Source organism: Gadus macrocephalus, chromosome 18 (genome assembly GCF_031168955.1).
Source record: "Gadus macrocephalus chromosome 18, ASM3116895v1".
NCBI lineage: Eukaryota > Metazoa > Chordata > Actinopteri > Gadiformes > Gadidae > Gadus > Gadus macrocephalus.
This window is the reverse complement of record NC_082399.1, coordinates 9,008,374-9,023,572: the sequence shown is the minus strand read 5'-3', so window position 1 is coordinate 9,023,572 and position 15,199 is coordinate 9,008,374. Positions and strand designations below refer to the sequence as shown.

At 41.9% G+C, this 15,199-nt stretch overlaps 2 protein-coding genes across 2 annotated transcripts in view; both read left to right on the top strand.

Annotated features, from left to right (window-relative positions):
• stxbp4 (syntaxin binding protein 4) overlaps nt 1–8,808 on the top strand; it is a 43,693-nt gene extending 34,885 nt beyond the window's left edge. Inside the window, 2 exon segments of the mRNA XM_060037255.1 lie at nt 6,356–6,413; nt 7,596–8,808. Of these exon segments, the coding sequence (XP_059893238.1) occupies nt 6,356–6,413; nt 7,596–7,761 (224 nt within the window). The 3' untranslated portion in view covers nt 7,762–8,808.
• A 3,326-nt stretch (nt 8,809–12,134) lies between these two features.
• LOC132445998 (hepatic leukemia factor-like) overlaps nt 12,135–15,199 on the top strand; it is a 15,550-nt gene continuing 12,485 nt past the window's right edge. Inside the window, exons 1-2 of the mRNA XM_060036029.1 lie at nt 12,135–12,616; nt 14,989–15,199. The exon at nt 14,989–15,199 is cut by the window's right edge and continues 218 nt beyond it. Of these exons, the coding sequence (XP_059892012.1) occupies nt 12,508–12,616; nt 14,989–15,199 (320 nt within the window). The 5' untranslated portion in view covers nt 12,135–12,507. The remainder of the gene's footprint in view (nt 12,617–14,988) is intronic.

Genomic DNA, 15,199 nt, shown 5'->3' with positions numbered 1-15,199 from the left:
GTCCGAGAATGTGATAAAACAATTTAAATCTAAAGCACGTTTATAGGATGGTGTTCGACACACATGTTTATGGGGATTCAACCATGATGTCTTGGCACTTATGAGACAAATCAATCAGTCAATTGAAAGCTATACACAGCTGGGCTTTAATGAAGTGTGTCCTGATACGTTTAAAAAAACACGTGTATACTTTAAAACAATATGTTATCTGTTACTAGCTTGTCTGTGAAATGTCTGATTTGTACTGTTGAAAAATTAACAAAATTATCGGTTATAACATGTATATATGGGGAGGGTGTAGCACAGAGGTTAGGGTGATGTTCAACTGTCGAACGAAAAGGTTCTGGGTTCGATCCCCAAGTGTCCACAGTCTTCCTGTAGGAATTCATGAGCAATATGTCAGATATTGACCTAACTAATGACCTTCATCTGTATTCATTGTACAACACTCTGGATAAACGCTTTCACTTCAGGACAAAATCTCAAATAGATATTTTAGTGTTGTCTCCTGGTTCATGTCGGGATTTCAAAACCTGCTTCATGGACGATTTCAAGGCTTCTTCGTTGATCGTGTTTCTTTGTTGTCATTTCCTGAGCATAACGAGAGTAAATAACTCCCTGGTGAGCCTCTGGTCTTATTTCTTCATAACAAGCAGATTCACGGTGAACTCTGACCCAGGGCCACAACCCCCCCAGGAGGTAATGTGACTGCCAGGGTTAACTTTTGACCCCTCTGACACACTTAGTGGTTTGTCGCAGGACCTAATGGTAAAGGTAGCATCGCACATGCATCACACTGGTTAGCAGCAGGCGAAGGATAGCGCCAGGTTGACCACAAGAGTCTCGTACGAAGCGGGGGAAATAAGATAAAGCCATGCTACATCTGGGTTCTTTTCCCTGTTAAAACAACATGCTTATATGGATTTCTTGTTCCAAATATGATATGAAATGTTGTGTTTTGGGGGATTTGGTGAGTCTAGAGCCTCAAAACAAAAGTATTCCAGTTGTGTCATGTCTGTGATCACTATTGACTGCACACAACACATTTAGATAATAAAGAAACCCCACAAGATTTAGAATAGATGTAGAACAAAATATGTCTAAGGTCGCAGTCACATATAGATTATGCTACGGTGTGATCGACAGAGCCTTCTTTCAACGCGTACAGCACGCCTGATGCTTTACTTCATCAAAAGATCTGAGAAAAAAAAGAGTTGAAAGTGCAGTGAAAGTGGCTCAAGATAAGTTTACATGATGAGGAACAGACAGATTTTCTGTTATTGGTTTGAGGTTATTAGGAGAGAGGGAGGAAGAAAGAGAGCATGGCGACAATGAGCAGCCAGGAGTGACGTGATAGAAGAAGTAGGTCAATCAAATTCTGAATTAAAACCCTGGTGTCAGTGTGTGTGTGTGTGCGCGGCAGTGTTGCTTGGATACACCACTAGCTATTAACCATATAGATTGTAAACGAGCTCTCTTTCATGCTTAATTCACATACAGTAACACACAGCTGTCAAAAGATGAGTAAGAAAGAAACGGTTACTCCAAAGGTGGGGGATTTATTTAAACTTGCCATTGTCTTTTGATTGCATAAAAAGCACATCTTATTTAAAATATTCATTCTGATCGAATAAAACCCTTTTATGATGTGGTTCAGAAAACAAACAACATCTATCCGTCGAATTGTAATGCCTTATGTAAATTGCAAAACTGCATCTGAAAATGCACTGCATATTTATTGTATTATCAAAGGAGATGCAGTTTATTATAAACCAGGCTTGTCCTTTTTTTTATATCAGTGTTGCTACCGAGACCGCTGCGTTTTTACTGGTCGTGCATGACGTGTTAGGTGATCACAGCGTGGACTCTTTCCCTGTGGCGAGTTGTGTAACGAGTGACCCCATCCGCTAGATGTAAACGTTGCAAATAAAGATCTTCCTCTAAAGTCTTTAGTAAGAGTTTGATGTCTCACCCTGATAGAGTCCACCAGAAACAAGACTCTGCTTGTTTGTTGTTTATGGAAGAGTGATTTGCTTCCTATGCTGGAACACAATACGTCACACAATACGTTTTCCATTTTTGTAATTTTTGTTTAATCCTGAGGATTAATATTGCATCATATTAATAAAAGGACCACAAATGTATTAGAACATCAAAAAAACAAAAACACTAGCCAGTTCAAAATAATGCTTGTGGCCGCTACATAGGCAGGCTTGTTACGCAAGTCAGGTAATCATGGTTCGTTCAAGGGGCTCTTATCAGGGGGCAGCATCAGTTTAATTTCGTATAATGATGAGCAGAGGCTAGACTCCATCCTTCTCCAGTTCTTCCGTAAGGGCAGCTTTAACGAGTCAATGACAACGTGGATCACACTCAATTAAAAACGTATAGTAAAGATTACACAATGGTACCAAAATAAATACAGCTTGGTATGTTGCATAAGTACGTTTGTCACCGAACCAGTTGTGTAATGGATAGATATAACTCTATATTCTCTCTCGATGGCTCTGGGCTGAGCCTATAGCCACGGAGAGACGCAAACATACTACATAGCCTACATACATGCATGCATACACACACAGCAGGTACATAGAGACATTTGTGTACACTAAGCGGTTAGTTTGGTCGGATAAATTGCCACGGTTACCTACTTACCGGATATTTCCTTAAGCCATGTTAATGGAACGCAACTCTAGCTGAAAGTAGCGAGGCTTGGCGAAATAAACCCGGCTTTGCCTTTAGCTTGTTTGATGGAATACCCCTTAGGTCTGCAACTAACTAACGATTGTTATAGTCGATTATTATAAGATTCCTTTTTAGTATAATTATTAAACAATAAATCATTTTGTCTATAAAATGGCATAGTTACCAGAGTCCAAAGTTATTTCTTAAATGTGCTTTCTTTGTCTCACAAGCAGCGAAGAAAAAGAAAACTATTCCTTGAATGCAACAATAAAGTTATGTTATGTAGTATTTCTGCATTTAAATATCTTAAAACGACTTTGAAGTTGCGAAGTTGTGTACTTAACCAAATCCGTAGTTTTATTCAAGGTAAACTGTGTGTTTGATTTTGTAGCCTGTTAATGGCATCATATTCCCTTAGGAAACTTATCCATCAGAGACCAATTTTATTGATACAATATTTCAATATCAATATAACTTACTGCTACTGTTTTTATGAGAAGTGGCTCATGCCAGCCACCAAGCTAATGTGCACGATAACATTACATTACAACAACGTTCAACATGCTCAGAAAGTTATTGGATTGTTTCGACCAATGATAATAGCGAATAGCTACCTCAACATTTGCCACATGATGTTTGCTACAGTTGTATGGGTTGTTGACTCATCTAATATTAAGTTAGCAAGTAAAGTTACACTACCTAACACTTAATAGCGATATCATTAGAATGAAATGACACAACTGAATAAATTTAACCTGAATCCAACTTTAATACCCCGTCCCTGAGCATGATTTCTACCTGAGTCGTGTCTGATCGATTTTCAATGATAATGGTGAACAACTCAACAACAACAACACATACCATGCTACTTCAGTGTCATCAAACTGTACAGATGGAGAGATTATACCTCCAAGCAGAAAAGGTTTTTATTTGTATGTCTCATGATTAGATTTGATAATATTTCTGACATGACACACACACGCGCACACACACACACACACACACACACACACACACACACACACACACACACACACACACACACACACACACACACACACACACACACACACACACACACACACACACAAAACATATAAACACACAAACACACGCAGGCACTTCAAAACGTTGGAAAGAAACTAATAAACCCAGCCGGGTGTATTAATAAGATGAGATTTTGTATGTTTTTATTATTTAATGGTGTAAAGAAGAACAAGAGGCTGCTTGGTCATTCTGCTGCAGAAATTTGTATGAAATTCAACTTTTTCACAGACCTTGGATACTGTTACCACTTACCAAGGCAACAGCCAGGGATCAGTTAGGGATATACAGTATTCTATACAGGTGTTACAATAATTTAAAAGATAAGATATGTTAAGATATGTTAATATGTTAACGCCAGATGGGAAATTCGGGTAATAATAAGATGTGAAGTGATAATGATTGTAATTGATGAATATATAAATGATACGTCAATTGATATCATTATTATTATCTATCAAATAAAGATCTAGGCAATCTAGGTACAGAAAAAGTGTGTGCATGTGTTTATGTCTGTTTCTGTGTTCAGACATCTGCGAGGGTGTGTGTGGGTGAATTTGTGTGTGGTGCATGTGTGTGTATACACAGATCTGTGTGTGTGTGTGTACGTGTGTGTGTGTGTGTGCATGTGTCTGTCTGTTTGTACATCTGTGAGGTTGTGCTTGAGTGTGTGAGTGAATATGTGTTTGGTGCGTGTGTGTGTGTTGGGTGTGTGTGTGTGTGTGTGTTTGTGGTGTCAGTAAACATGAGACGAGGACAGATGCACTCCCTCATGTTTTCAGCAAGTGTGTCTGACTACCTTGGATCATTTATCAATGTGTGTGCATGTGTGTGTGTGTGCGTGCATGCCCTCCCTGCCATGTGAGGTCGTGGTGTGTGTGTGAGTGTGCTCAGGATGAGTTGGCCAAGGGAGTGCATGTGAGGAGCAGAGAGGGGAAACCAAGCTGTCTGAATGGTGATGGTTAGTAGGTTATGCACACATACACACACACTCGGCTTGAGGCTGAGACGGGCACATGACACACGACACATGAAACATAAACACACACACAACACACATATATCTCTCTCCCTTTCCATTAATATATATTTGTGTATGTGTGTGTACACTTATCTGCGCCTCTGTTTGTGTTTGTGTGTGTGTGTGTGGGTTTGTTTGTTTGTGTGTGTGTACGCGTGTGTGTGTGTGTGCGTGTTTGTTTGTGTGTGTGTGTGTGTGCGTGTGCGTGTGTGTGTGCGTGTGTGTGTGTGTGTGTGTGCTGTCGGCAGGAACAAAGGCCTGATTGAGTCCCACTGGGTCACGTGGCCCACCAATCGCCCCCCCCCCCCCCGCTAGATCCATGGCTGATACTCAGGGACATACCAAGTCCTTTAGTGGGGGATATATCCAGTGTCCTAATGGGAGGGTATGTAGTTGCCTCTTCAGGGTATTGTACGGCAAACCCCCGGCTACCTGAGTATGAATGACAAGGTCAGAGTTTCTTTGTGGATGGGGGGGTAAAAAAACATCTTGGAGATGAACGAAACTGTGCCGTCTGGCTGTCTAAGTGTGTGTGTGTGTGTGTTTGTGTGCGTGTGTGTTTGTGTGTGTGTGCGTGTATGCAGGGATGTGTGTGTGTGTGGGTGGGGGGGGGGGGATGTGTGTGTGTGTGTGTGCAGGGATGTGTATTTGTTTGTGTGTGTGGATGTGTGAGTGTTTGTCGGTGTGCTTCAGTGTGTGGGTTGAAGTATCATCGAGTTCACAGTACCAGTATTCGTTTTTCTTTCCTTTTACTTCAAAAACAATAGCGTTCTTCAAGACCCCATCAGGAGGGTTATGTATAATGGGTCATGGAAAAAATGTGTCTCAGTCTATTTTATCAACCACTTCAGCTTTATGTCCTGAGATGGACAAACTAAGTGGCCTGATATTTTCCTCACAATAATATTTCTTTATTTCAGACCCAGGAGGATCCATATCAACACAAACAAAATAAACAAATAAACGACACATTGTCCCCACCACTCTAGATTTTGTGTGTGTGTAATTCCGGTTCTCGTTTTACCCCTGAAAGCCTTTGGGAAGCCATCCGAAACGCTGTCTCTTTTTGTTCCCCCTGTAAGTGGGCCGATAGCAGTGTCCTATCACCTGCTGTTGTGGGGCAGTGTTCTTGGATTCATTTTGACATATACTTGTTGAGTGGTGGAAAAGTACACTACAAATCAGTGAGAGCAAAACAAGAGGCTTTAAACATGGGTGGGGCAGGTTGACGGGTTAGTGGGATCCTTCCTTGGTTAGTGATGGATGTTACATCAGAGGTGTGTGGAGCGTCCTGTGATGTCTTGGCCTGGTTACGTCACGTGGGTATCCATGGAGACAGGGCAAAATAAAAAATCTTAATTGGCTCGTACTGAAAAAGGCTTATTGAACTACAAACTGATATCCTCAAAGAGCATTTCACTCATGAATAGCTGACGGCTGCCAAAGGCATTTCTAACAAAATATGCGCTAATCATTGCTCTTAAATCTCACCTGCAGCCCTTTTAGACAAGGACCAAAAATACGAAATAGAAATCTGTGATTCCAGCCCCTTTAAGTTTATGGTCCACTAAATATGTTTCAAGCATCTGTGTATTTCACCCACAGGTCTACCGTATGGCTGGGATGAGGCCTACACGGCAGAGGGAGTCAAGTACTTCATCAAGTAAGATAATTCAGAGCCTACAAAGAGGTACGAACGTCCCTGGAAAGAAGTTCTCCATCTCCTTCTCTCTGCTGACAGGAGGTTCCGGACCGGCCCACGTCCCTGTTGTTGTTATGATGGTGTTGTGTTAGGTGGGAAACGACTCATGTTTGAAGAGGAAACCGTGCAGCTTCCGTAATCACAGAGCACCAGAGGGTTTAGGAAGGACACGAGACGGGGTCGAAGGAGCCTGAGGAGAGGTTATCTCAACTCACGCAGAACGCTTTGTTTATTCGCTCATCTCATTGGTCTGCTGGCTACGCTTTAGTTGATTTCCCTCACGAGGGAATTCCTTTAAATGAGGGCCAGCCTCAACAGGGCATTAGTTCTGCTTTCCGTTTACTTAGCTGGTTAATTACTGTAATGTGATGTGAATTAGCTCAATGGTTGGGGAGTGTGTTTATTTGTTTGTCGTTTCACCCTCGATGCAAACCATTCAGCAGTCACCTCCACAGTGACCACCTGATGGTTTGTTCCTTTTACATCTCATTATTTAAGAATGGACAAGGCTGTGGTGGTGGTTGTAGAGAGCTCTAGAGGAGGTTGTTGTTGCTGCCAGAGGGACATTGTGGGCGGGTCTTCTTTGCTATTCTTTGCTTACGTGATCCGATGAAGTCAGACTGGTCATGTGTCATCAGTGTGTCTTACAAGCCGTGGGATTGTGTCGGTTTGGAGTGGGGCAAATCATCTCTCTCTGCGCTGATATGGCGCGTGTAATCGAGGAATTGATAACATAAATATAAATATTTAAGACAAATGCATTGTGCCATTTGGGCACCTATTTACAGAAACACATGTAGCAGGGCAAAATGATGTCCATACCCAAACCATCTCCCTGCTATTATTAAAATAATAACACAATGGACTAATTCCACTATCAGCCATCTTTACTATCCCCTTTTTCATCATGATCATCTAACATCTAACTCTCTATTCACTCTTTCAGCGCACTATCATCTCAGCATATCATCAAGTGAAACATGCTGTTGATGGATCTACCATCTCCAATATCTTGGATCGTAAATAATCAGCTGACCATTCACAAACAGAGTGGCTCCCAAACTCAACAACTCCATCCTGTGTGAATGGTTTTTGCCTTCGGTGAAACGTAATTTTTCCCTCTTTTCCCTTTTGATCTGATAGTCATGTGACCCAGACCACCTCATGGAGTCCACCCGTGACCCCCGTCTCCCCGAAGTCGCCTCCAGCTCCGGAGCGGGTGACCGAGGGAGGGAGGGGGGAGGAGGAGGGAGAGGAGGAGGAGAAGGAGGAGGAAGAGGAGAAGGGAAAGACCAACACGTCTGTGTAGCTAGAGACTTTAGCTGGAGTGTTTAAGGTGTAGGCTATTATTAAACATACCAATGTCATGTGTGTCATGCCTTAATATTTAAAGCGGTTTTTGTTGTCCAAATCCGACTTTTCCTTGAACTTCTTTCCTAGAAACCAAATTGGCCTGATTTAGCCATCAGTGACGTAGTTAATGTTTCTCCTCCAAAGCACTTCCCGATCCAATCAATTATCAAGACCAATATCCATGGTACCTTGCACAATGCGTCGAAGTGATTTCAAGATGCATGCGCACATCCCATTTGCAATTCCCCCAAAATACAAAACACGCTGAAATCTCTGTAGAATCTCCTGAAAGACCAAATAGGAGAGGGAATTTGGACGGAAACCCCCAATGAAAATGAGTTTCGGGCTGGCTGTCACACTACAGATGATGGACTGGCCCAACATTGTTTTTATACATACTTCAGAATCATAATTTTGAAGATGATCTACTAAACTTGGTCGGGCTGATAGGATGCATCGAGTAACTGAGTTCTGAATTTGATCCTAACTGACATGTGACTTGATAAATACAAAGACCCAGTTTGATATTAAACTAATGTCTGTCAGCTTAATGTTTAAATGTGCAGTGTATTCTCAATACCCAAATTCAGCCCCCCAAATAAAGGCTGAATAAAGATTTTTTATCAAGAAATATTTCAGCAGACCAGACGCAATTATTTTTTTTTATCATCAAATCAATAGCGAATCAAAAAATACAATTGATAATATATGAGCCCACCCCATGATGCGTTGTCATGGTCCAACGCAGATATAGGCACGCTTGTACCATCGAGGCCCCAGCGGTCACCTAGTCTCACTTTTGCGTGCATGGCGCATTTACACTAAGTCCCTATATGAATGTATATATTTCTCTAAAGATGTTTTGTTTGATTGTATTTTATGTAACCATGTTGTCGCTTTGTATTTCATATTCTAGCACTTTTCCCCTTCAACTTGTAGCAGCATTCAAACACTTTTGGATCTGCTGCCAGCTAATAAAGTTTCCCCGAAAGGTTAAAAAACATCCTCTCTCTCTCTCCTTTCTTCCATCTCCGCTTCCTTAATTCCCTTGGTTTTCTGTTTATCCGCCATTGTGGCTCCAGATCTATGAAGCTGATAACAGAAGCCAGAAAAAGCTGGAAGTTGGATAGTCACTCTATCTCCTCCTTTATCTCCAGAAGAGCGCATTCCATAAAGCTTGTTGATAATGACAGTGATAATGATAAAAAAAATCTGGTGCTACTCGTGCATCCACAAGAGATGGAAGATGGAAACACAACTCTAAACTTTCATGTAATATTCAACAGTCTTTGCGGCGGGGCATAAACCCAAAGTGTTACACAGGTCGTCACAAAATGATACCCATTGCTGAGGTTTTAATGGATCAGCTATATTTACTGCAATAGCCAATACCATATATTTAAAGCATCTACCAATTATTAATACTCAAAGTAAAATAGTGTGCTACCATATCTAAGTATTCACTTTACCGGTTCAATTACATGATTGGAATGATCGATAAAGCTACTTTTCCACTCTCTTTCTGTGTGTGTGTGTGTGTTAGTTTGCGCAAGCATATACTGTATACATTCAATCTTGTGTTTGTGTGTGTGTGTGTGTGTGTGTGTGTGTGTGTGTGTGTGTGTGTGTGTGTGTGTGTGGGTTGCTATTGATTATGGCTCTCCCGCAGCAGCAGGTGTGGTTATATAAATATCACCATGACCTGAAACTCCTATCAGATGAAACACACTCATAAACATATAAATGCTGCCCAGGCACCCACCCGGAAACACTCACACATGCACACACACACACACACACTCACACACAAACACACACACAAACACACAAATATACACACACACACACACACTTACACATACACACTCACACACACACATGCAAATGCACGTATGCAAACATGCACGTACACCCACAAATAACATTGACAAATGCACAAACACGCACACACAAACACACACACATGCACACACAAACACACGTGCACACACACACACACATCCCATTGTATACACAAATGCATGTATGAACACACAGTACCGTGGTACTGTACGCACACACAAACTTATTAAAACACACAAACATGTACACTCACAATGTACACTACACACACATAACACACACAGACTCACAAACATATATGTACACAAACATTATACTGTACACACAGACACACACACACTGAGAGTGAGTGTGTGTGAGTGTGTTTGTGTTTTGGGTGATACTTGACTCAACAAAAGTAATACCCACATGTCCATAAGAGACAACAACAGTCAAATGATAGTGTTGCTTATTTTTTCAAGTGATGAAACTTTGTTGCTATTCTTCCAGTTTGAGGCCCATGACTTAATTCTTTACCCTATTCCTTTATACTCCCATGCTGGGTTTTGATAAACAGACATTGGTCTATTGGTCCGGGATCTCTGAATGGGGAAGTGAGGTCGTATGAGGGCGCGTCAGGAGCGTGAGCGAGCTAATTCAGTAATGATCTGAATTAGCTCGCTCAGCTTTGCGTGCAAACCGGATAACCATATTGCATCCCTTGTGAGGCAAAATGCTTACAAATTGATTAGATGATTGCTCTTCAGTTGTGCTGCTTGAAAGGCATGAAAGACGAATTTTCAAATTCATTTTCACACAGACATTTAATTTCTAAATGTGATACAGACAAATACTCCTACACATAGGGTACACTTCTAGTGAATGGCAAATGTTCCAGCAAACACCCAACATACGCCACAGACAGCCTAAAGGTCTGCAATTTTTCTCCACAGGGCAATTTGGAAAAGGAACTAGTCCTATTTGGCTAGATAATGTTAAGATGTAAGATTCAGAGCGCTCGGTAGTAGCAATACTTGATGCGAGGTTTCGCCCACTCATTGTTAAAACCCGCCACTGGCTCAGCTCTGGCCTACTTTTCCCTCGCTGAGGTCGTCACAACACAGCGCAGCTTTAGCATCCGCTGTTGCCAGGGAAGTTTGAATAAAACAGAAGCTGCAGGGATTAGCGGCTAATCTCCGTTGCGGTATCACTGTATCTGTGTGGTCACGCTGTATTGTTGTTATAATAAGAATAGTAATAATAATAGACAAATGATCAGCGTTATTTATTGAGCGTGTTTCAAGCAAGTTTTTTCCAGAACACATAAATCATAAGGATACAATGTGAACAACAATAAATGGCATGTGACATGAACTACATCAAGAGGGAGGATGAAGGGAGCGGCGGGTGGTTCCACTTGTGGGCCAAAACGCTGACGACAGAAGGGTTTCTGTGATATGCATTGATAGGCTGGTTTTATAAAAACGTATAGACATCCCAGCCATACGATCGACACAAGTGACTTTAATAACGAGACCACAAATTGAGTTAGTCGATTTTTTTGTTGGCTAATTGGCCGTTGGACGCCTAGGACTACCATTCATGCCCATAACCACTAAAGTTACGTGAAATTACGTCTGACTTTATGCAACATTTGGTTTTCTTGATCCTCTTCCTTCAATTTCAACAAGGTGGTACAGGCGTTCCCTTTTTTTTTATGATTGACTTGTTGTTCTTTCTACTCAGCGCAAAAGCACATGAGTTGCAATGTGACCGGCAGGCGCAGGACTAGTGGAGCGGGATGGGAGAGAGTGGACGACAGCAAAAGGTACGCGCCTCGCAATTGGACGAAAATAGGTCAACCCCGCCCCTTTAAATGACCACCGATCTGCCCTGCGCAAGGCTGGCTGGGCTGGGGGGCGGGGCGGGGCCAAGTCTGTGGAAAGCGTGACAAGCGAAAAAAAAGAAGAGCCCCCATGATGGTAGAAGTTTTCTTCTTCTCATCCAAAGCCCATTTCAAGGAAAAGGCCCCCCCGACATTTACTGATGTCACTTGCGACCGCGCGCTAAGTGAAAGTCTCATCTCCCCCGCCCACCTTCTCCTCATTTAAGTTAGGTTTTTGTTAAATCGTCATTGTAGGCCTACCTGCCGTTTGGGACCCATAGTTGTTTCATGAACTCCAAACGCATAATAAGCTGCAAAAAAATTACCTGTAGGCCAATTGTTGTTACTCTTTTTTTTCTCAATGATTTCCAGTGTTCACTAATGTTCTACATCAAAGTGTTTCGTTTAAGATAAGGCATGCTTTAATTGGTGCATGGGGAAAAGGAGAGATCAATATTGACATCTGTGTGAAAAAAATAGAGCAATAAATGTATTGGGCGCGTAGTTACTGTATGAGTGCAGTGGGCGTCATTGGCTTGATCATTGGTCGGTAACGCCCACTTGAAGTTCGGCTTCAATGATTGGCCAATTTACGGCGCGAAGCTCCGCCCACTGTACGTCCGGACCCTTGGATCTTAAACGCAACTATACTGTGGCGCTGCTGGCTGCCTCTCATGGTTTGAAGACGCACGCAACTCAGTTCTCACACATGGAATCGTAGATCGTCTTGTGAAGCCCAGCGCGCGTGTGTGTGTGTGTGTGTGTGGAACTGCCGGCTGCTTTGCACGCAAACCAAAACACTTCTTCACATTCGGTCTGTCCATCGCTGACGGGCTTGTGCGTTTGTTACTCTTGTGCTCAATATTTCCCCCCCCCCAAATAATTAATTTTCCTCCGACTATTTTTCGCATGTGAGATTGTTATTTTCGCCCCGTTCGGAGCTAAGGAGGACTATCCAAGGCTTTCATTGAAATCTCCACATTTTAAGAAGCAACAATGGAGAAAATGTCAAGACATCTCCCCGTGAGTTTTTTACCTTCAGCGACACACGGCGTCCTCAAATCCCTGTTGGAAAACCCGATGAAGCTGCCTCTCCACCATGAAGGTAAACATCCACTAACTCACTGGGCTGCACAAGTACATTTCATCTATCCAGTGTCTAATTGTTATTGTTTGTTTTTGTTATTGTCGTATTATTATTTGTGTTGTTGTCATCATTAGTACTTTTATGATCAATTGTTCATATTATTGTTTGTTATTATTACTATTAAAATGACCATAATTATACCATCTTCCTGGTTTCGGGTGTTGTTGTCACGACTCACGAGCTAGTTAATCGGTTGGTATTCTGCATGCGCAAGTTGCCCGAGCGGATCATGGGGAATTGAATGTCAACAGGCAGGAGTGGAGAAGAATTCCAGTTATGCTGTCTGACCTCCACCCTATCGTTCACTTCTAGGTTGTCAAATGTGAATAGGAACGACTCCCCTTATCTCCACTCATTAGAAACAAACAATAAAACGATCATATGAACGACAAACAAACAAAACAATGAGGGCAAAAAAGTGTCATTCTGTAGTCTTGAGTATTTAATACTCAATGACGCTAATAGGCTTTTGGTGATATATTATATGATATATCATGCATGGTTTCTCTGGTTTAAAATAGTTTTAAAAGACAAATATTGAGCCCTTAATAGCCTTGCCTTGCTAAATTCTTAGCTTTCTTTAGAAGTATTTACTGGTTTTAATAAAAGTACTCAACACAAACCACCTCACCTTGAAACATTTAAGTGAGAGTAAACAGAGCCGTGTTTACAACACCTTCCCTTCCTCCTGGTGTCTTTATCCCTGTGCTGGTTAATAAGATGATACTTACAGGAACACAATTTCCACTGTAACCCTCACACCCACTAGCCCTGCTGTATTTTTCTTTCCCCTTCTATAGGTTCCACTTAACTTTTTCTACTTCCCCTTGCTTATGTGATGGCTCAGAAGGTTTTATCTATTCTCTGAACTCTGAATATTGGCATGAAAACGTAAAAAAACGCTCACTAGGCCTATAGTCCTGCTGAAGAGCTGTATCAACCTCAACCTCCCCTATCCTACACGCCCTACAACAACAAGATGCAACAAGATGCTCAAACCTGTTGCTCAGTTACACGTTTTGATAATCACTTTCCCATGACACCCTGCTCCTTAATGGTGCTCAAGGTAAGATTGGAGATTTGCAAAGAGAGAGAGCGAAGAAGAGGGCAAGATTGTTTTACTAAACAACATGAAAAAAAACTCTCCCTCCCTCTCTTCTCCTTTACTATTTTCCTCTGCCTATGTGAAGTCTTGCATTCCTGCACCTGTGACTGACCCGCAAGATGGATCCCCTGAAACAAGCAGGGGAAAGAATGCCCTAATGGGTCAGAAATTAGCCGAGAGAGATCTTTGGCTATTACATTTACTGTAATGACACTGTGTCTTATGAATGCCAACCAGCCATCCGTAAACTATTAGTGAGGGCAATGTTCTGCTGGAATATCTGTTCTGGTTGACCGCGCCTGACTCTGCAAGAGACTATTTCGATTTTAGACTGCTCCCGGCTAGTTTCTGACCAATCAGGAGGACCTCTCTTCCCTGATTCGTCAGGGGAATCCATCTTGCTTGTCAATCACATAAGCGAACACAGCATTATTGTAACCTTACCATATGTGCATGTATGCTACACTTCTCAATGGCAGGGACACTGAAAGAGGGAGCAGAGTGGGAGGGGATGTTTTTTTTGGGTTGTTTATTGAAAAAATCCCTTCTCCTTACACTGCTCAAATCCTACCTACAGGAGCCTTAATGACATGAATATGTGTTCACTTTCTATCCCCTACCTGTTCCTTAACCAAGGGAATTTTTATCACTGTTCGACAAAGTTAATTCCCAAATTGCATGAATAATGATCTTATTGGTCCTTGTAGGAATGTGTGGAATGTTGAATGACACTGTCGTAAAGGATATACCTTTTGCCTTAGATTAACTTCATCCATGTCATTTATTACGACTATCCTATCCTTATCTTTACCATCCTACCCATATATTTTAGCCTATCCATCATTATCTGGTAACACTTTACATAAAACTCCATTAGTAAACCATTAATTAACATTTGTTAATGCAGCAATAAGCGTTATTATATAGCAATGGGGTTGGGCAATGGGTTAGGACTAAGGATAGCCTTAGTGGGTTGATATTAGGATTAACCCTAACCCTATTAAATATTGTATTAGTGAATACATTAGTTAACACAAGCACCATTAACTATGTTAACATGAACTACATTAATAAACATGAGTAAAGGTTCACTAAACTATTAGTTAACTGCTTGCTCAATGTGTATCACTGCATTAACGAATGATAATGAATATTTACTGTTGTTGCCAAGCAGTATCCCTTATCTTAACCCACCCTCATTTATCCTTATTTCAACCCCTCTCAGTGTACAGCAAGGAGCAGGAGAAGGAGAAGAGCCTGGAAGAGGAGAGGAACGCACCCCAGTCTGCGTTCCTGGGGCCCACCCTCTGGGACAAGACCCTCCCGTACGACGGCAACAACTTCCAGCTGGAGTACATGGACCTGGAGGAGTTCCTGTCGGAGAACGGCATCTCCTCCAGTCCCACCCAGAACCCCCTCCGCCACCCCCACCCCCA